We start from the raw sequence: 20,453 nt of genomic DNA on the forward strand, positions 1-20,453 counted from the left end.
AATGTGTACACCCACCGAAATGAGATATAAATAAATGCTGTAACGACTGTACTTTGTATCTTTTATTAACAAATAAACATGCAGATGTATTCTTGTAATAATTCGATTCGCCAGAGTAACATTTCATCGAAAGATTTATTGAGCGTCCAAGTTGCAAAAATAAAAAAAGAAATATTGGTTTATTGAAAACCTCTGTGTGTTTGACACTAATTCGGATCTTGCTCGAAGCTTCCGTTTTAAACATATAATGGAGTTGACAGTGTTATAAATAATTTTCCGTTCTGTACAATTGACCACAAAATACAACTACATATGGAAGTTGAACGTTTTAATCTGTGAAACTTAGAGACGACACGAGCATACAGAACTGCCTGTTGTGATAACATTCCAAAAATTATTTTAAAAAATTTCGAAAGTATTCAGCACCCTATAGCGTTCTTATTTTCACGAGAGAAAACGAAAAGCTAGAAATGAATACAGCATACGTGCAACATGAAATGACAATTACTTAGAACGGGCAAACCTTACGCTTACGTGATTCACAGATATATTCGATTATCCTTTCTCAGACATCAAATTTTTTTTGAACTAATTCAAACCGTCTTAAGCGTGATTCAAACCGTCTTAAGTGTGATTCAAACCATCATCTTAAGCGAGTCACAAACGTCATACGTTTTAACAGTCTTTCAATTATAAATCATTTGTAATTTCCGGTATTTTGTTTCTGCATACTTTCGATGCACTCAGAAAACACTCTTTTACGCTTACACTCTTCTCGTGGGCTTACACTATCGCATATTCGTCGAAAAACACTTACAAGTTACAATATATCACTGGATTGAATCGATGATACAAAAGTAAATGCTATTTCCATATCTTTTGTGGTTCGTTTGATCATGTACCGTGCTTCAGCGTGAAGAAGGCGCACAAATGCATGTTTACATCCCCATATCTGCCGCAGTCCGTTGTCCCTTCGATAATCACAGGCGGTGATGTAAAACACACGCTGTGGCTATTTCCCGCGGAAGCACCAGTACCTATCTGGTTCGCAAGATACACATGCTTCGATCAATTGAAACACGATCAAACGTACTTTTCATTTATTGCGTGGAAAATCGAATGAAATTTGGCGGGAGAAGTTCCGAACGTTTTCCAAAGAAATTCGCATCACTTTTGCGTTAACCCCCGGACACAAGGATCGTTCACTGCGACCCGCAGCTAATATTTTAATATAATATATACATTCGGTATAGACGTTTAGTCATTGCACGACCTTTCTTTTCTTTTAATTATAGTTTCGAATAGAGGCACATTGTCGACCAAGGTAATGTTATACTCGGGCCGAGGTGTCCGCGGATACCGAGAGTTAACAAGAAATCATTGGAATCAATCGAAACAGTCACGACGACCTGAGAGGCATTTTGGTATCGTGGAGATGAAAGCGACAGTTTCTGCGAATTCATTCAGGCAATTCATAATAGAGAGAAAACTAATACCTATGATGATAACAAGACAGGATCAGTTTGAGGCGAGAGGAAGAGTCCTTTCCGAAGAAGCAATAGGTTGAAATTTCTGATAAGATAACGGCTATATCGAATAGATCCAGGGACACAAGTCTTGATCTACAATCTTTGGAACTTAATCGAGAATTAATCGGGCCCAGATAAGTTTACAGGATGTTGAGAAAATAAGACCGGTATCTAATCGGTATCTACCGCTAGAATACTAACTGCGGTTTGTCCTTTCAGACTATTTAGAGCTTCATTGTTATGCAGGATCTCTCCATCACGCTGTTTAGATGAAATTTAGACTCTATAATTTCCTTCGGTACCATTCTGCAGCATGCCACTTACAAATTATCTCTACATTTAAACTCATTATTAGTGGCAGACTTTAAATCCCTGAAGCTACCTAAATCAGATATAGCTATCTTGAACCAGATTCTAGGATCTGAACTAGTCGCAATTCACCTCCACAGAAGAATTTGACGTGAGGATAGCTATTGTGATTACAGATTATGCTACCGATTCTCTAGAAACAGCGATATTTGGGGGTTTAGAATTTCGAAACGACAAACTTGCGTAAACCTTCTTTCCTTCATTTTAGGGTGCGATTGACCCTATGGATATAAATGATCGAGAGAGAACGAAAGAGAGAGAGAGAGAGAGAGAGAGAGAGAGAGAGAGAAAGATTGAGAGAGAGGGAGGGAGGGAGGGAGGGAGAGAGAGAGAGAGAGAGAGAGAGATTAGGAGAGAGCTCGTGCTTTTTCGATATACCGCAAAGAAACGGAAAAGATTCAGCTAGCTTTCTATGAGATCATTGATAGAGAAGCGCTTGTAGAAAAGATATTCGGTTGGTTCAGCCGTGAAGTGACACTTTTTCTTATAGTCGAATAACCGCTATATCGTTAACTAGCCTTTAGTCAGTATGCTTATTCGTGCGATATTCACAGGAAGGTTACGACACATTCACATTTAGAAACAAGAGATATATCTAGACAATTATAAAACTACGATATCATATCGTGTCACTGCTTGGATTAATTAATATTCCTTTTTTGGGAACGCCATCACTGACCTTGTTTCTCTTTCTCTTGAGAAAGAGAGAGAGAGAGAGCGAGAGAGAGAGAGAGAGAGAGAGAAAAAGAGAGATGTTCTGATATCCTTAAAGCTAGCATTTTTTTCTTTACATCTATATAGCAGAGCTTCGCGCACGATTTTTAAATCAAGTTCACGTTGATGCTAGCTTAATTAATTAGCTCTCTCATTTGCACACAAAAAGGCAACGGATAATGGTGGAAATTTAAGGGGGTGAAGAATGGTCCTTTCAAGAGACTCAGCCTTTCGAAAATTAATTCGTTTATAACTCGAACGAACGTGAATTACCGTTCAAAAATATTTACACAGCCCAGAAATCGACCACTATCCTTTGACATTTGAACAATCCGATAGACGCGCATGAGCTTTCCCACCATACATTACGGGCGTTAACGATTCAAAAAGTTCGCGCCGTCAAGATTTCGTGGCGCCTCGTGAATTTTCAAATAAATTACAACATTTTTATTCGCGAGCGATTATCGTAGATTACCGTCTAATTTAATTATAAAGCTATGCGAATGATTGTTGTCTAAAATAACTATACAAATTCTCCCGAGCGCAGCAACATATTTCAAAAATATTTAAATAAGTTTAAATTAATTGTTAAGAAAAAGAGAAGGAGAGAAAAAAGGAAAATCGAATTTTAGAGCTTAAGAATTTGTTCTGTATTAATTATAAGAGCTCTACGATTCTTTTATAAAAAGAAAAAAGAAAGAAATTCTAAAAAGCTAAAGACTTGATTTTCTTTTCTAATTTAAATTCCTCAAAAACTGATGGTACAGTAAAATATATAAAAACGCAAAGGATTGCATAATGTTATCAATACTAATACTGCGAAGAACAATTGATGAAAAATTATATAGTCCGACTGAAATGCCACGTGAAACCACTGACGGCGGTATGAACAACAGATTCGTTTAAAACAGCTTACTAATTACATTAAACAACCACATGCAGATACAATTAATTAAAAGGTGTAATCTAAAGCTCTTCGTGATGCTCTTCGTGGAATTATTGTATGATTCGTGTTTTGCACGCAGCACGCAGTGAATTATATACCGTCTTGTTCTGGCCACACGCACACACATTATACATACATATATACTATATGTATATAGGATATATATATGTGTGTGTATAATATATATACGAGATACAAATATAAATTATTTGCCTTATTTTAAAAATTTCTGGGATACGTGGTAAGAAGTAAACGCTTCTGTTTTGTAAATAGACCCCGTCATTTCATTACATACTATGCCTGACCCGTTATCTGAAAGATTCATTAAACTGTATCAGTATATGCTTTTCTGCAAGCATTTTTTTTACCCCGGGTAGTCTATTTAAATCAACCTACTGATGTTCCTTTGAAACCGTTGACCATGAAACAAAATATTTCAGACTAAAGTGAAATAGTTTTACAAGGCACATAATTTGCCTTGGTATAATAATAGTACATAGTTGAAAAGCGTATGAGTATGAAAGTCCAGCATAGGTAATCATTGCTACTGCAAATGTCCTGCTTCGAAAATTCAAGTCAAATTAGGATACGGTGAAAAAAATACATTCTTGTTGCAAAAAGATCATTTTACTTACAAATACATTTCTTGTGAATTGAGCCCTTATACAACTAATCATGTGTTCAAATAGATCAAACTTCTTTTCACGCACGAGGAATTGGTCGCCGGTCGCCTTGCGGCTATCTAACTCGTACCTGACTTTTATCCCTAACTTATATGTACATTATTTATGAGCCCAAATTTTATATTAGCCTAGTTAAGCTACTTCAATGTGTGACCACCGTGTGGCGACCGACTATTTTGTGACTGTGTCACAGATACACACATATGGACAGAATACGCTAGTGCCGGATTCATACATTTTTTTTTCACTCACATTTTCTGAATGGATAATTGCAGTAGTAGTTAATGACCACCCATGTTAGACTCCTCTACTCATACGTTTTCCAACGGTGTATCATATGACCTAATTAATAGTCGTGGTCCTAAATACTAAAGTGCATCCACCAGTGGTTCAAAGGAGTTTTTAATATAATTAAAAAGTACCGTGCCATTTTGAAATTGAAATATCTTTTGAATTGGTGGTTTTTGATTAAGAAGTAACTTAGTACTTTCTCAAGATAATCACAAGCTGCATCGACCAATGCACTAAAAAAATATACGATTCCATATAAGAAAAAAGAAAACTGTACACGCCCTGAAATCACACAACTTTTGTCTAACACATTTTTTGGTATCATCAATGGCTTCAAAGATATTCGAGTGGGTCCAGTTAAAGAGGTCACCCTGTAGTATTCTGTCTGTGTGTCTATGTACGTTCTTTAGTCACTAGTACGCATTTTAAGACGAACGTTTTATTAACCGCAGGATTGGAAAGATCGATGAATTAATCTAACCACCTTAAATCGTTAAATTAAAAATTACAAAACTCTTTGTAAGCAATTCATGTTTCCGAAAAATGTCGATAAATTACTGAGGTATATTTACAAATGGAGGCTAATTTATTTTGACGCTTGAGTGTGTAAGGAAATATCAAATTCTCTTTGATCAATTAATTTTCCATTGATAATGAAATTTCCTACTATTCCCGGTATTTGCTTACGCTAATTGTTGAATACCGCGCTTGTTGTGAAGTGTTTGGCTTAAAACCTAATATACAAGCTGTATGGCCTCATTATGGATTATGATTACTAATTATTGAATGCATTATTACTCCATTCTCAACAACGCGAATTATTTTAGACCCACTCGTCGATCGTAATATTCGCTATATACCCACTTTCACTGTTTGCATTCGCATAACTGTTCCTTTTTGTTAACGGAACCGACTCAGAGACATCATCGTGCGAACGTACAATAATTACATTTTTTAGATTTGCGTAATTATTTTTAGCAGGTTATTTACTAACCTGCTACTTATTAACTTCATTTTCTTGTCAAGTCATATTAGATATTAAACGTTATAAGTATATGTGATACTCTAGATTACAGCGTTAAATTTACAACTAGAATAAATATTAATTATTGATAGTTAAAGGTCGGTCCTTTCTCATACTTTCCCGAGATAATATTACGACTGTAGTACTTAGAAATCTATAGTCAGGATCGTTGGTACACAGACTAAAATTGTTCCATGTTGAAATTTTGTAATTTATGAATGCTTAATTGGTATTTATATTACTAACGATTTTGTAAACTTTTTCTTGAGCTGTGTCCCACTGTCTTAGAAACTATTACTTTTGCGATTTCACCAGTAGACGATTTTTGTAAATGTTCTGTGTTGGATACGAATTTGATTGTAAAATTACAATCCGACAGTGCTAATTAATACTAGCTCATGAATCAATAAAATTTTAATTAAGTCATAATTAAAGCTTGAAATAGCGAATATTAATTAACGCTTCAGTATACCAACGATCGTAACAAACATACATTAAACGATTTGTGGCGCACAGCATTCAGTACTTGTTTATACACTTCATTACCCTATCTATTTATTAGCTCTACGTTGTAATAGCGTTTAAGGCTCTTAATACAATTATTGTGTTCATTAAGATTATTGTTCTATTTAAATAGATCCCTCTCACCGCGCACAATTGTGATCAAAGAATCCGATCGAATAAAAATCTCGCCTTTAAAATTTATATATGATAATAAACATAACTGGTCTCTCTTCACTATACTCTGAATTTTTCCTGAATCATTCTTACATCTTAGGCATCATTCAAATCATACCTGGCATTATTAATTAATCCCGACGTTAATTTCAAGACATGTTTTTCTTATCCGAGCGGATAATCTCGCCATAATTTCATGAATCTTCAAATAAATGTGTGATATGAATTAAGTGCCACCACAGTTCAAGCTGCATTATCAATGACAATGACTTCTGGGCTATATTCAGAAAATATTGTCAGTGAAACTAAAATTGTAAGAAATACACTACTTTGTCTTTAATTAATAAACTGCGGATATTTATACAAAATAAAATATTTCCTGTTAATTGTCATGCAATTATTTTAACAATTCTAATCAGTCGAAAATTTGTTCCTTTTGTAATAATACAAAAATTGTTAGAATATTTTACTCGTTTTTCAGTGTTTATATTGCACTCATAATAAAATCATAAAATCCGTAGTGTACTAATTAATTTTAATTAATTAACCCGTTGTAGACAGAATTTTGAATTACTATTCATTTGTTGAAATTCGTCTACAGTGGGTTAATCATTGCAATGACAAATTAGTGACACATTCTACACTAATAACGACGTTATTCCACCTTTTTTAATGATTCATGATTATGCGAAGAGACTCAAATATATTTCACCAATGTGGCACATTGTTCAACGCTTAAGACAATATATAACACTGTGTCCTTCAATTTGCCACATTTTTCAAATTTCATTACAATAGATTACTACCTTATTTTGGCCATTGGCGTGGAGACAACAACAATTCCCAAATCTCCCTAATTAGCATAACACGTGACCAATTTTCGCAATCTTAGAATAAATACAATAGATGCGATAAATATATATGAAACCGTAAACCTAAAAACATGTTTTTTTTACAAGAAAAAAATGACACTTCTAAAAAACGGTTTATACAATCGTGAATTCTCGTTTTATATTTTCTGTTATCTTAAAAATTCCTTTTAAGAAAAATAAGCGTAATATGCACGGCAGCTGGTTTCCGTCTTTAATTGTCTGTCTAGCGAATTAGCCTAACAGTCGAGCTGCGTACGTCTTAGTCTAATTGGAAACATGATTAACTAAAAGCACCTCTTTTACTCCATAAAATATTAAAAGTGATTGGTCTGGTCCAAAACCCACAAAAATGAAAGAGAGTAAAAGAAAATTTGATATAAAAGGTTATATCATCTAGGTTTTGGGCAGACGTTGGTTCAGTTAAATGCAAAAATTGGTCACGTGTTGCGATCGTCTAGCGCTCAAGCAGTCTAGGAGATATTTGCACATGCAAGATATGACGATTAAACTATTTTATGATATACTTTGCATGTGTTTGTAAAAATTAAACGGAGAAAAGAGAAATTATGCAAAGTACATGACCCGTTTCGTGTTTGCGTGAACTGTGATAGCTCTTGCCATTGCACCCGGCGTTCTGTCTTCGCTGCAGCCTGATTGATGGGAACCTTCTCCACTGAAAACAAACAATAAATGTAAACCACACGATTTACAAAGTGTCTCAACTATCTTCATTACCTCAAATATCTCGCTTATTGGTAATAGAAAAATATGTCAGATGCAAATTGATATCTATAACTTGCTTCTGTTAGTGAGATATTTGAGGTGTTCCAATTAGTTGAGACGCCCTGTAGAAAGACAACTTTTGGAGCAGATAAAATGTTGCCTGTAAATCGAAATTAATTCGTATTAACTGAAAATAATACATTAAACTCACCTGTCGTGTTCCTTTTCTACCAAATGATATCTGGCTCGGAATGCTACAAGATGAGCATAATATGCTGGCGCAGGTATACTGACAGACCTTGTACACCTAACATACGTATGACACAATTGATACGTAAGAGATTGTAATTCATCACTTTCAAAATGGTTATCGTCCCAGAGAACATGGTAGTGTGACGGTCGTGATGTTCCCTATAATAAGAAGCACAAGTTTTAAAATACATATTGTCACTTGTTGATTCAGGAGAATCAATAGAATTGTTTCAATTGAATTCAAAACGTACCTGAATGCCCTGATGACTACACAAATAAAAGTCAAACTCAGTCGGATGAGTGATACAAATATCGACTGTTGTCCCCGCAGGTATGTTTCCACTTCTACCGCTCTGTTCTCTCTTCTCCGCACAGAACAGGCGGGTGTGGTGTCTCTTTTGTACTACGATAAACGTGACTCCAGGCTTATAATCATCTTCAAGTTTCATACAAGCCTCACGGATGGCAGTTAACTCGTGCTGCAGCACATGCAAAAACTGTCCCTCCGAAACACCATCTCGATACAGAATTATTCTATGGGGTTTATACCCTCCAGTGCTCTTGTAAAACCTAACAAGAAGCTCCCTGTAAAACAAAAGCACATATAAGCATTTACAAATGTGCATTTTACAAAACCACGGTTATGATCTCACTAATCGGAATTAAATAACTTCACTTACCTGACCATCGAACTGAGCTCTTGAATAATCTCCTGCCTGTGTTGCTGGACCCTTACGGTGGCTGCATATCGGGATGGATGTCCATCCATGCTGGCAACCACTGCAGCGATGCTGGGTTTCTTGTTGTCCCCAGCAGGAGGATGGGTTACATCAGCTCCAAAGAATATGACAGGCTCGTCAAAGACTTTCGGTCTGATTCCAGGCACCAGAATATTGTTAATACCACCCAGCTTGACATTAATCTTCAGACACAAGTTTGATAATGTCTGGGGTGATGTCTTGTTGACATTCTTTGCCTGCACACACTGCGTCGCCATGCCTAGCAGCGTGTCTCCCACCCTTTTTACCTCAGCTGTAAGTAAAATGCAATTTTGAAATACACAGACAGAGCTAAAGAAGTTGAAATTTCAAGTTAAAGTCAATTACCATATACTGGTGTCTTTCCAGGCAGTATGACACACACAAGCTGCAATGATGGGAATGTCATTTTCAGGTATTTGAACATGGGTTCTACCTGATCGGGTCCAGTGGCATATTTACAAAAGCAGGGCTGCCCAACGATCGGCATGCCAGCATCATTGCTTATTCTTTGCAGCTGCGCTATGAACATTCTCAACGCATCCTCGCGCACAGTTCTCTGCGGTGCGAAACAAGCAATTGCCCAGACTCTGATTTCGATGCCCGTGAAGAATTGCTTGCCGCGCATGTCCCACACACCTTGAATAGGCAAAGCTTGCTGTTTTGTCTTTAGCAGAAAAGAGAAATAAACATATATATATAAGCGCATACAGGTCACTAGGTGGCATATAGTGTCGTTTAGAGTAGAACAAATAAACAAGGTAGATGCACCAGTGTTTTGCACAGTCCATGCAGTCGCTGCTTCCTTTTCTCTCATTTAGAAGCAAAATAACAAATTTTAAAAAACTTGAACAGCTTCATGAGAATTACAAGAGTGAATGGAAGTTGAGATAATTGAGTGTATCCAATCGCTGCATGGAATGGACTGGCATCATCAGGGAGTAGCAGGTGATATTGGACTGTGAAAGTAATGCAAATTCTGTTGACCCTCGTCTAGCAAATACTGACTCCATTTGGATCTGTCCCGACAACTGTACTACACTATTGCCTGTCTGACTGAGCTCAAGGAAAACCGAGTTTCTGGCTTTCTAACAATAACACATTTGACAGTCATGCCTTTGATGATCAACGAGGTCAATAAGTGGAAAATTATAATATCTGAAATACATTGTCAAAAGATCACAGTAAATTGGAAATTAAATTTTCTTTATGTACTGTTACTATTCACTGAAGTTTTAGTTTGTTTCAGGGACAAATTGGGAATATATTTAAATCCTACATAGCCTATATAATTTGATTCAGGACGTGTTCAAACAAAATTATATTGTGCCGTCCGAGGGTTAACGAAAGTCATAACTTTTTTTCTAAATTTCTACTCTCAAGTCATATACTGTTTAATTTGTTGATAACTCGAGGAAGGTAAGTTTAAAAGTTCATTACATTAACAGCCCAAATATCAAAATCAACCAGGTCTAGAACCCATACATTCATTCGGTAACTATTTACTTTACTGATTTCTTCAAATGCATTTCAAATAGAAAAAGTTAAGGCCAAATGTATTATTGTTTTGGGAAAGATTGCAACGTGTGTTTTCATATTATCATATATTTCAAACAATTGTGATTTTTACTGTAAAAATGAAAAGAAATGCAAATTTTTTTAATTTCATTGCAGTTGGATTGAACCAAACATAGGAAAAGACGCTACTCATACTTTGATTCTTCTTAAAGATATTTTATGGCTTTTGTATACTTATCCACTCGATTATGGTATCTTGCAGACTTCTGCAAAAGCTCCACATATCAATCTCCAGAATAGATCATTACATGTCCATTCCTTGCATTAAGATATCTAGTCTTGACGTCTAAAGAAATGCTTCAAATTTTCTAATAATTAGTAAACAATTTTCTATATTATTTCCACAAGTTCACTATACGCATTTCTTGTATAATTAATTTCTACAAAGTCTCTATAAAATTAAATGCAAATTATCATTAAATGAGTATGTACATCTTTCGAAAAGATATGATAAATAGAAGCTGTATAATATAATCAATGAATTAATATCTTTCCATATTTTCAGAGATCAAGCAAAGTCTTTCCGAAGTAGGTTTCCTCCTGGATCAGTCGAACAAAATCACTGAATTTTTTACAGCAAATTTTTTTCAACAAAAATGCTAAATCTACTGAGACAATGATGAGGAGAATAGAGATCGAAGTTATGCAAACCAAATAATGAGTGATGATATACGGTGGGGTACAAAGAGAAACATATCCCTTCCAAAAATAATACACGAGCCTCTGGAAATGTGGGATTTGGCTAGACCTGACTGATTCAGTTGGAAGTCTCTCACCTGTCCACTGAGGGAACTTACGCGCCCTCCATACTGTAGCTTGGGCGGGGCTAAAATGCGTCCTCTGACTTCCACCATACTGTTGGATATCGTCAGACCGAATTCTTGTACATATGAATCGTTATTGAAGTCGGCCCTTTTCACCAAATTATTTATTTCTCGTTCGCGATCGGGGGCAGAACGGGCTGTCGCTTTAATCATAGTGGACGTCTGCATGTCGGTCAGTTTCTTGATGCAACGTTGTCCGGCAACAATGTTACAGACCTACGATAAATCATTTTTAAGCATTTCATATATGTATCACGTCCTATGTAAACAATATCGTGAAAAATGTATTTAACGCACCTCAAGTGGCAGGTACGTGTGCTTGTGTTCTTGTCCAACTTGTAGACAAGGGAGATGAGGATAGCGTAACTTTATCTTATACTTATCTAAGAAGTACTTTGCAACAGTGCACTCTACTGTCTGCCCATTTTCCAATTGTAGAGGGAATCTACAATTTTCAATATTAAAATGTATTCTGAGTAACAGTTACATCGGATCTATGCACACTTACGACTGCATTTGGGCAGGTTTGCGAGTGACATTGCACACTCTGTACTTCCGTCTCATCGATCCGCAGTGTGTAATCTCGATTTTGAGACCCTTGATCTCTTTTGTGAACTTGACTCGCTGAGAATCTGTGAGAGGCTTCTTTTGTTCGTTTATATCCCGAATATCTAGCACTTCACACATGAATTCTATGACCGGTTGTGCTTTGTAGAACGCAGTTGCAGATACTGTAATGCAAAAATATGTAACTTAATTAAAGACTGATTGAAAAAAAAGTATAAAATAATTCAAAGCAGTTGAAACACGAACCATCAATGTTCAACATCATTTTCCATTGTGATGGTCGAACAGACTGATGGAATCCAAACCAAACTTCTCTGCCTCCTCCCAATGGATGATAATATCCATCCGGCGTACTGAAAAATGATCTACCTACTGGAGTATACGTCATAGATGGTAAATGCCTCATTACAACATCTAAAGCAAGTATAGCATCATATGGAATTTGTCTTGTACGTCCTTCTAGAGCCTCTTCTAAAGCAAACAGCGAGACTTGAGCCAACCATTTTATAAACACTTTGAAAACTCTGTCTTTACCCTCACCGGGTAGTGTGACCTATAAAGACAATAATTAATAAGAAAACACATAAAAATAATATCGGTGTATTAATTTCTGTAAGAACTATAATTACCTCTAATTCTACTTTGTCATTACCAATAAGTATGGGATCTCTCGTATATAAATTATTTCTCCCATCAAACACAGGCTTGAGAGTCCCAAACAGTTTACTATTCGCATGAACCATTGTTTCTATAATTTCTCTATTAACTTTACGAGGACATTTATCAGGTTGGATATTAATATCATAATGATGTACATAACCACGTGGCATGGTAATTTGGAAGTGATTGGCCCTTAAGTTGATTGGTCTGCCTTCACGTCCTATATCTGGTCTCCGAGGACATGAAAACACTGTAAAATTAATGTTTCTAATTATATATAAGATAAGCCACATCACTGCAGAGTGCAGCATCCTTTTCAGTTTAAATAAAGATTATCGGCATCGACAATCTAATACATTCATCGTGCCAATTTTCTACAAGTTACTCCAAATAAAGCAAAACCTTACTTGGCAGTTCAGGAGGTTGCGGAGGTGTGTGTGTCTGCTGTATGGGAACAAGTCCCAGCGAACTGGGAGCCACAACATTGTTCCCAGTGGCTTCGGGCCCACCTCCAACTGAAGTACTTGCTGAAGATCCAGGTGGAGGAGCTACAAACACAATGAAATGAAAATTATGATCAATAAATTGTTTGAATTTAATCTTTAATCAAGAATTTCAAGAAGAATTTTTAAAAAAAGTAGAGTGTAACAATTCAGCAATATTATATGAAAAAAGTATGGAAATGTAAAAAGAATGTAACCAAACTTGTCGATAATTTGAAGTAAATTTCGGATAAAACAAAAGTCATTTTACACAATCAAATGAGATAAAATTTCATTCTTAAAATTACAATTTAGATTAATTTTTATAATGAATAATAGGATTAAAGGAAAATGTTTTCAAGAAATTCAATATTATTTAAACAGTATAAGAAGAATTCAATTTCTTGAACAACGAAAATTACTTGTCAATATACAAACAGTTATCCCAACATATACAGAAAATTAAGAAAGAAAATATGACAGTTGGAAAGCAACAACGATATAAGAGAAAAAATAATATATCGAATTTGTTACACTTAAAAAAAATCTAATTTACTATGGATTTGGAGCTTTTTGCCTACACAAATAAGCAAAGTACAATTTCTTAATGATACTAAAAATACATGAAAATTAGCTTATAAAAAATTGCTTCGGATGTTTTAGCGTTAGAGTCAGCTTTAATTTTCTAATATCTAGTTAATTTTAAATTACACGTTATCCATGTTCTGACGGATCAAACGTGACGAAACAGCGAGCCTACTAATCGAGAATCGTTCGAGACCTTCCCAATATTTCTTTTCAAATTTCCTATTTTCGATTGATTAAATGTACAAGTTATTAATAGGAGCATAATTGGAATGAATTTTCATTGCTCTACAGTAATCAAATAGGAACAAAGGGCCAGAACTACCTCAGATACTTTTTCTGGCTTAGACAAGTACACGAGAAAGCATTATGCGATACGTTTAGGTATCACGAGGGAAAATTGATGAATTATAATACTCACGCCGTCCTACAGGATGCATTTTTACTGTTGACGATGAAAAATACCAGATAACCACTAATAAATAAGTAAAAAATTTAACACAAAACCCACTGACCACACGACACACTGCAAACGAGACTATCTTCTGCAATGGCTGCTACCAGCTCGTCTCTGATTAGTCCTGGCACGACCAATCAGCGCGCGAACAATAAAACTGGCGTTAGTGATATTTGGCGTTGTTATCGAATATATGTTCTACAATTTTTCAGTTTTTAAAGAATATACATATTGCAAAATACAGAAATACATATATAAGATAACTCTCTATATTATGGATAGTAGGTGTTATATACTCTTTGAATTATGCGATAATCATATTTTAGTGATAGTCTCAATAAATTTCTACATTATCGACAATAGATGATTGTAACATAGATTTCATTATTTCGATCATTATTCTTTTGTAATTTTTCTTTAATTTAATAGCATGACTTAAAAATATTAAAATATAAAGTGCGGGATATTTTAATCGTAATACATTCTTCAACAAAAACACACAATTTTATTAATCGAATATCTCCTCATCCTCAACAAATTATATCTATTATGTCATATGTATAACTAAACGTTCACGTTTACGACTTCGACGTCGATTTTGTATTTATATTAAATGTTAGAACCGCAAAATACATATAAATATTCACTCAAGACATCCCTGGCAATTTGAAAATTAAACTCAATAAAACTTGTGCGCATACGCGCTCAAGTAGAGAATTCCTTTGCGATGTTCAGAGACCCACTTGCGTGCGCATGCGTAGCAAAAACAATTCAATAGTTACACCCCCATGAAAATGTTCTGTCTATAACTACAACACGCGATTGCGTGAAAGATTTCCGAAATGTCGTTGCCTTTTTCTGGTGTGCGTTCACGTTCGAAAGGACTCATAAGTGCGATCGCGAAGCATTTAAGGAGTCTCACACTAAAACCGGTAAAATCAATTAGCGTAAAATTCGATGCCTTCAATCCCAATGCTCTGGAAACGAGGTTAGTTCATTCAAATTTATATTCGATCCAAAGAATCTTTCTCAAATGTAGACAACTAAATTTACATTTCGACGTTTTAATCGATGGTTACATAATTCACAATCTTTATGCTTGAAAAACGATCTCAACATATTCCAATCGCTTTAGAGAAAATTTACTGGATGGTATATCATCAGTTAGGTTAACAGAATATATTGTGTATCGAGGAGTGATACGTCAGTTCCTTTCGGGATCATGTTTTGAAATAATAATTTGCTTTCCGAGGGGTTTCGTTAGTATCCAATGACGTCAATACGATGCGCATGCGCAGTGTGGAAGTTTCAGTAGCCAGCAGACGATATGCACGTTCATATTTTTAGAAGCTTTTGAATCGTTTGAACCAGCATTGTTCATGGGTGGAGCCCTTTACGCGGCTTTATCTCCCCCTATATGTCGCATTGTGTTTGCATGGGACACATATAATTAACCATTAGATACTAAAATCAGAGAAGCTACGGGGCAATTCACGGAAAGTATAGTATTCGTTCATAGTCTTGTAATAACAAGGAGAAGAAATCGTTATATAGCATAAATTCATTCGTTGTGATATACGTGTAATTAATAAACAACTAAGAAAGGTACAGTCCACTTTTTATATTACGAAAATTAATTTTAAATTTCGAATCGATTTTTATAGGCTCCACATTTATTTTATAATTATTATTTTGAATAACTAAGCATAACACAGTCCCTTCAATTATATTTTATCTGTGTGTATTAGCTCAGTTCATTAATAAGATTCATTGCACTACCCTTGAAAATGTTTTTATCAATTTTATATTTAATTACAAATTTATATAATGATTACATGATTGTACTTTGCTTTTGCTCTTTTAAAAGCATACATTAATAATTGTGCTTGCACTAAAAATTATTAATTTTCTAAGAATCAATTTATAAAATGAACTTACCACTGGGTTGTCCAGTTCCGTAAGCTTTGCCCAGCATAGACACAGCTGTACTGATGCGCAGAGTACTCAAATCTGGCATCTGAAGTGGTAGTTGTTGTTCCATTTGCGCCATTTTGTCTGTAACAATAAAAGCAACAGCAAATACAGAAATCATTAAGTAATCTTTGAGTATGAGGAAAAATTGGTTTTCATAAATAGATTGTATAATGAATTAAGTATATTAACATATATGTTCTGAATTATGTTTGCAGAGACTTTTTCTTTCACATTACAACACCAAAGATCATTGCAACAAACCCACGTTGCATTGTGAAACCAGAAATAGTTTCAGATTTGTCTGACCCAGTAGTTACATTCAAGTTACGTGAGTATTACATTGTTTTCTTTATGAATAATTAGCTATTAAATATTTTTACACACAAAACTGATTTGAGAAAATTTCAATAACAAGGTATAGTAACAATTAAAAAGAGAGAAATAAAGAAAATAATTATTTTGTGTTAAGTAAGATCATTCAAAATTTATACAGATGGATTTTCTTTTTAAAAATTTACGTGTTTTTTCGTTTCTATCTTCCAGTATCAGGTGATAATGTGGTAGTCAAAAGTGCAAACTTGACGTCTCTGAATATTTTGGAACTTTACAACAAACACATCACACCACTATCACCAACTGCGCCTGAAACTGGAAGTGAAAATACAGCTAACATCGAGAAGAAAGCGAAGAAGCGAAAGAAAGGAATTAAAATTAAACGAGAATCCAAACGTAGAGGAGTATTTTTATAAGTTTATTGGCAACTTAACGACTCATGAGTTAATTGGCAAGCTAACAATTCGATTGAATATATAAATATAGATTGCAGAATAAAATATTAATTTGAAACTTTAGCTCGATTTTCATCTTTCCTCTTTATTCATAAAATACCAAAGAAAATCGATATTGTCAAGTTACATAAAAGACTTAGAAAGAGAATACAAACATTGAAAAGTGCATTCTAAATATAATAAAAGAGGCAAAAAAAACTTGACAGAGATATAAAATTATTTTTGTTGAGACTGAAGAACTGACATTTTTCTTTCACAATAAAATTTCATTCTTTGATTACTTTTTTTTTCCTTAATCCGCTAGTACAAAAGATTTGCCTATAAAATGGCTAGCTATACTACCAACAGTAAAAACTACAATATGAAACTTATAGACACTCTCTATAATCACGTTCCAGCATTTACAGATGTCTTTGATGAGGAAACATGGTATATTTTTGTTGCCTGCTTTGTAGCAGGCACATTTTTAGTCACATTCATTCTTTCAAGATTTATAACGTTAACACCTGTGGAATAACTATAAATTGTCTTTTCGGAAATGTATCTTTCATTCGTATAGATCAATCATTAATTACATTTAATAAATTATATTTATGTTGTACTAATATAATTACATAGATAATATGATAGATTTGTCTGCGCACGTCTTAATAACTTCAATGGAAAAATATCTATGTGAAAACCTTATAGGGATAGCTTCAGGTGCCTTAAGCACTTCATTGCACTGTTTTCAATGATAATTAATAATATAACTGTACATACCAAAATTATCTATACCATGAATATGAAGTCATGCAAATTATCTTTTATATTGCAGACTAGTCATAACTGGACTCTATACTATTCATTATATTTACACAATTTTCATAATCATTACAGAATTTATATCTTTGATGTAATTAGAATTATATAAAAGATTAAGAATGAATAAATAATAAACAGAAAAATTATGATAATGTGTGATATGTTGTGATTACAAAATTAAATAACTTTTCATTAATTTTAGTTGCATTTATAAATAATAAGTTATTAGTTAAAATATTGACTTACACTGTAACTGAATTAACTAATTTATTTGCATTTTACTTCAATTACAAAACAATTCAATTATGTTGTAATTTAATAAAATAATTGAAAGTTTCAATTAATTGGATTGTAATAATGTGGATATAAAAATGAATTAGAATGTAATTGAATTACAGTGTAATTCATAGTTTTGATTTGATGTAGACTGCATTTTGGCATTGTACATCAATAATAAGGATCAGTTGTATTATAATTAAATTACTTTATAAATATAATTCATGAAGTAATATTCAATTATAATTCCACACAACTGTGATTAATTATGTGCAATTTTATTTATAAACAAAACAGAAATTATTAAACAAACTCACCTTCTTTTGTAGCCACTAAGTTAGATTATGAGAATAGCTGCACTGTACTTATTTTCACACAAACATTGCTCTGATATAGTTTTTTTAAGTTTTTAGCACAAGAACTTCACTACGAAGCTACTGTTCCACGTAAGTAATCTTTTATCTACCACTTTAAATAGGACTGTACATTTTTAATGGGGATATTTTTACAAGTGTCAGTAGTTGTGTTTATCCATTTCAGCATCTAAGTTTGAAGAGTTCATATCTCTATTCACTTATTTATTTATTGTAATTGCATTTCTTTGGATATCTAAAATAGATAACAAATTGCATTGAAAATAGTATTTATCATTAATAATATTTATTACATAAATAATTGCTTGCGAAAGGGTTTGTGTTTGCAAATAATAACAATGGAAGATAACACACTAATTTTTAATCATTTTTTCCTTGACACGAATGATTTCTAAATTACAAGGTCATTCTTAATTTTTTAATTCATTTCACAATTACAATTATAGAAAATACAACTAATAATAGTAACTATTATTTTATATAATTTACAATAACTTCGGTTACTGAGAAAAATTTGAATGACCTTGAAACGAATGAATACAGTTTCTTTTTAAATCGGCCATATTCATTTCATTAATTTTCGTTCAAATATTATTTAAATGACACAAAAAGGTTTATTAAAATATTTTGAAAATTATCCAAATTTGTTGCTACATTTCTAGAATATTCTCTGCATTTTTGAGTATTTAAAAATATTATAACATTATGCAAATAAATATACTGCATGATAGTATAATAGTTTCAATAAGTCAAATAATTTCTTTTGCCTAATTATATATAGTTATTTTTAAAAAAAGACGTGTATGCTGGAATGATAATTTTAATATATCGTAGTCAATTTCATTTCATTAATTGTATGTATCAATTAATTAACGTAATTGAAGAAGATTATTCTAAGCTACATGGAATTTAGTAGTTTATGCATTGTACAACTGCATGCAAAAATATAATAGGTTTGTTTTATAATTTATTCATCTGACACCTAAGATGGATTCCAAGCGAGTCGCTTTATAGGTTATGTCAACATTTACTGCGACATATTGCAATAAAATTTATCAGATCATCAAATTGCTATTTGCTAATCGAATACTTTATTCTGAAAACTTGTTTTTATTGAATACAATATGTAAACATCGACATGCTAGTGAAAACATAAACAACCTCGAATGTTTACACTTTTGTCTACCCAAGCGAGCATGTAAATATGTGTATAAATTCTGTTTTATCGTTTCGATGTTTTTCTTTCTTATATTGCATAGTACGTGACCGAATTGCATTTCCTTCAATCCATATGGACGCAAACAACATAAATTTATCTATTTATACGATAACAATTCAAGATTTTATCGATAATATAATAACTGTGTGGTTCGAAACAGTTTATAGTAGCTTCTGATCGATGGAAATAATAAAAACAATAATTCAGTCTCACAAACAACCGTTAGAAATTGTTATAGCGACTATTTCGCTTGAAATACGATTCAAAGACTGTTTCTAAACATCTATAAAATCCGTTTCCACATATGTTTTCAATATTTCAACAATTGCAAATAGTATTCAAATATCTTATTACGAATATGGGAGAAACTGAATGAAAACAATTAAGCCACAACAAGAAGCCTTGCACAACCAGTTGTGTTCGCTTTCACTGCGTCACTTTTTCAATATTACATTATAAATAACTAACTGCCGAATACATACAGAACAGGACATTCGGAAAAATTTTGATGGCAAAAGTTTCAACAATATTACAGCATTGTAAATGATATAGCGATGTATCGATGGAAAGATAGAAATTGACAACACAAACCCCTTCTCAACAGCAATCACAACAATATTATTGTCTGGATACCCGCGTTTATTTTATGATGACACTGTTTGTTGCAAGTGGTGGATTTCGTTGGGAAATTTTTCCAGCACACTTTCACGTTTAACGTATGAGAAATACGACAAGTGTTTGACGAAATTTACCGGGCAATCTTTAACATTCACTAAACCAGTGATCGGCATCCGCAAAAAAGTACCCCTTCCCCTGTACTTGTTCGATTCGCTTGATAGTGCGCATGCGGAGCTGGCCAGGATTGTAGCTAGTAAATATTATGGGGCCCTTGTTTACAAACAAAGACGTATAAGTATAAGTACAGTAGTCTGTCAGTATACACAGTGTAACGGAATTGGATAGAATTTTTTATGATGGATTTTAAATGGCTCAATCATGTTTTTCGCAGGTGTATTCAATTACTAG

General features: G+C 33.7%; 3 protein-coding genes across 3 annotated transcripts; 2 read left to right on the top strand and 1 right to left on the bottom strand.

Moving 5' to 3' along the window:
• Positions 1-44: 44 nt before the first annotated feature.
• AGO1 (protein argonaute-1) lies at positions 45-20,269 on the bottom strand. The gene is made up of 14 exons (XM_033481834.2): positions 20,061-20,269; positions 18,152-18,443; positions 15,931-16,047; positions 12,876-13,016; positions 12,438-12,718; positions 12,055-12,361; positions 11,750-11,972; positions 11,539-11,686; positions 11,194-11,457; positions 9,188-9,506; positions 8,762-9,113; positions 8,333-8,666; positions 8,041-8,240; positions 45-7,779 (listed from the first exon to the last, which is right to left on the bottom strand). The coding sequence occupies exons 3-14, from the start codon at positions 16,040-16,042 to the stop codon at positions 7,671-7,673; spliced, it is 2,790 nt and encodes a 929-aa protein (XP_033337725.1). The 5' UTR covers positions 16,043-16,047; positions 18,152-18,443; positions 20,061-20,269; the 3' UTR covers positions 45-7,670.
• mRpL53 (mitochondrial ribosomal protein L53) lies at positions 14,758-16,817 on the top strand. Its single transcript, XM_033481844.2, has 3 exons — positions 14,758-14,980; positions 16,182-16,294; positions 16,510-16,817. The coding sequence occupies exons 1-3, from the start codon at positions 14,835-14,837 to the stop codon at positions 16,713-16,715; spliced, it is 465 nt and encodes a 154-aa protein (XP_033337735.2). The 5' UTR covers positions 14,758-14,834; the 3' UTR covers positions 16,716-16,817.
• LOC117227003 (uncharacterized) lies at positions 16,955-17,704 on the top strand. Its single transcript, XM_033481845.2, has one exon. The coding sequence runs from the start codon at positions 17,080-17,082 to the stop codon at positions 17,269-17,271; it is 192 nt and encodes a 63-aa protein (XP_033337736.1). The 5' UTR covers positions 16,955-17,079; the 3' UTR covers positions 17,272-17,704.
• Positions 20,270-20,453: the final 184 nt, after the last annotated feature.

Source organism: Megalopta genalis, chromosome 5, assembly GCF_051020955.1.
Source record: "Megalopta genalis isolate 19385.01 chromosome 5, iyMegGena1_principal, whole genome shotgun sequence".
In the NCBI taxonomy this organism is placed as follows: Eukaryota; Metazoa; Arthropoda; class Insecta; order Hymenoptera; family Halictidae; genus Megalopta; species Megalopta genalis.

What these genes read in the sequence shown, in the direction of transcription:
- mRpL53 (XM_033481844.2), top strand. Translation starts at nt 14,835, where the DNA reads ATGTCGTTGCCTTTTTCTGGTGTGCGTTCACGTTCGAAAGGACTCATA. An exon ending in CCCAATGCTCTGGAAACGAG is followed by an intron (nt 14,981 to 16,181) that starts GTTAGTTCATTC and finishes TTATGTTTGCAG; the next exon opens with AGACTTTTTCTTTCACATTA. An exon ending in AGTAGTTACATTCAAGTTAC is followed by an intron (nt 16,295 to 16,509) that starts GTGAGTATTACA and finishes TCTATCTTCCAG; the next exon opens with TATCAGGTGATAATGTGGTA.
- AGO1 (XM_033481834.2), bottom strand. Translation starts at nt 16,042, where the DNA reads ATGGCGCAAATGGAACAACAACTACCACTTCAGATGCCAGATTTGAGT. An exon ending in GCAACCTCCTGAACTGCCAA is followed by an intron (nt 12,719 to 12,875) that starts GTAAGGTTTTGC and finishes TTAATTTTACAG; the next exon opens with TGTTTTCATGTCCTCGGAGA. An exon ending in TAAGTTCCCTCAGTGGACAG is followed by an intron (nt 9,507 to 11,193) that starts GTGAGAGACTTC and finishes TTTCTGCTAAAG; the next exon opens with ACAAAACAGCAAGCTTTGCC.
- LOC117227003 (XM_033481845.2), top strand. Translation starts at nt 17,080, where the DNA reads ATGGCTAGCTATACTACCAACAGTAAAAACTACAATATGAAACTTATA.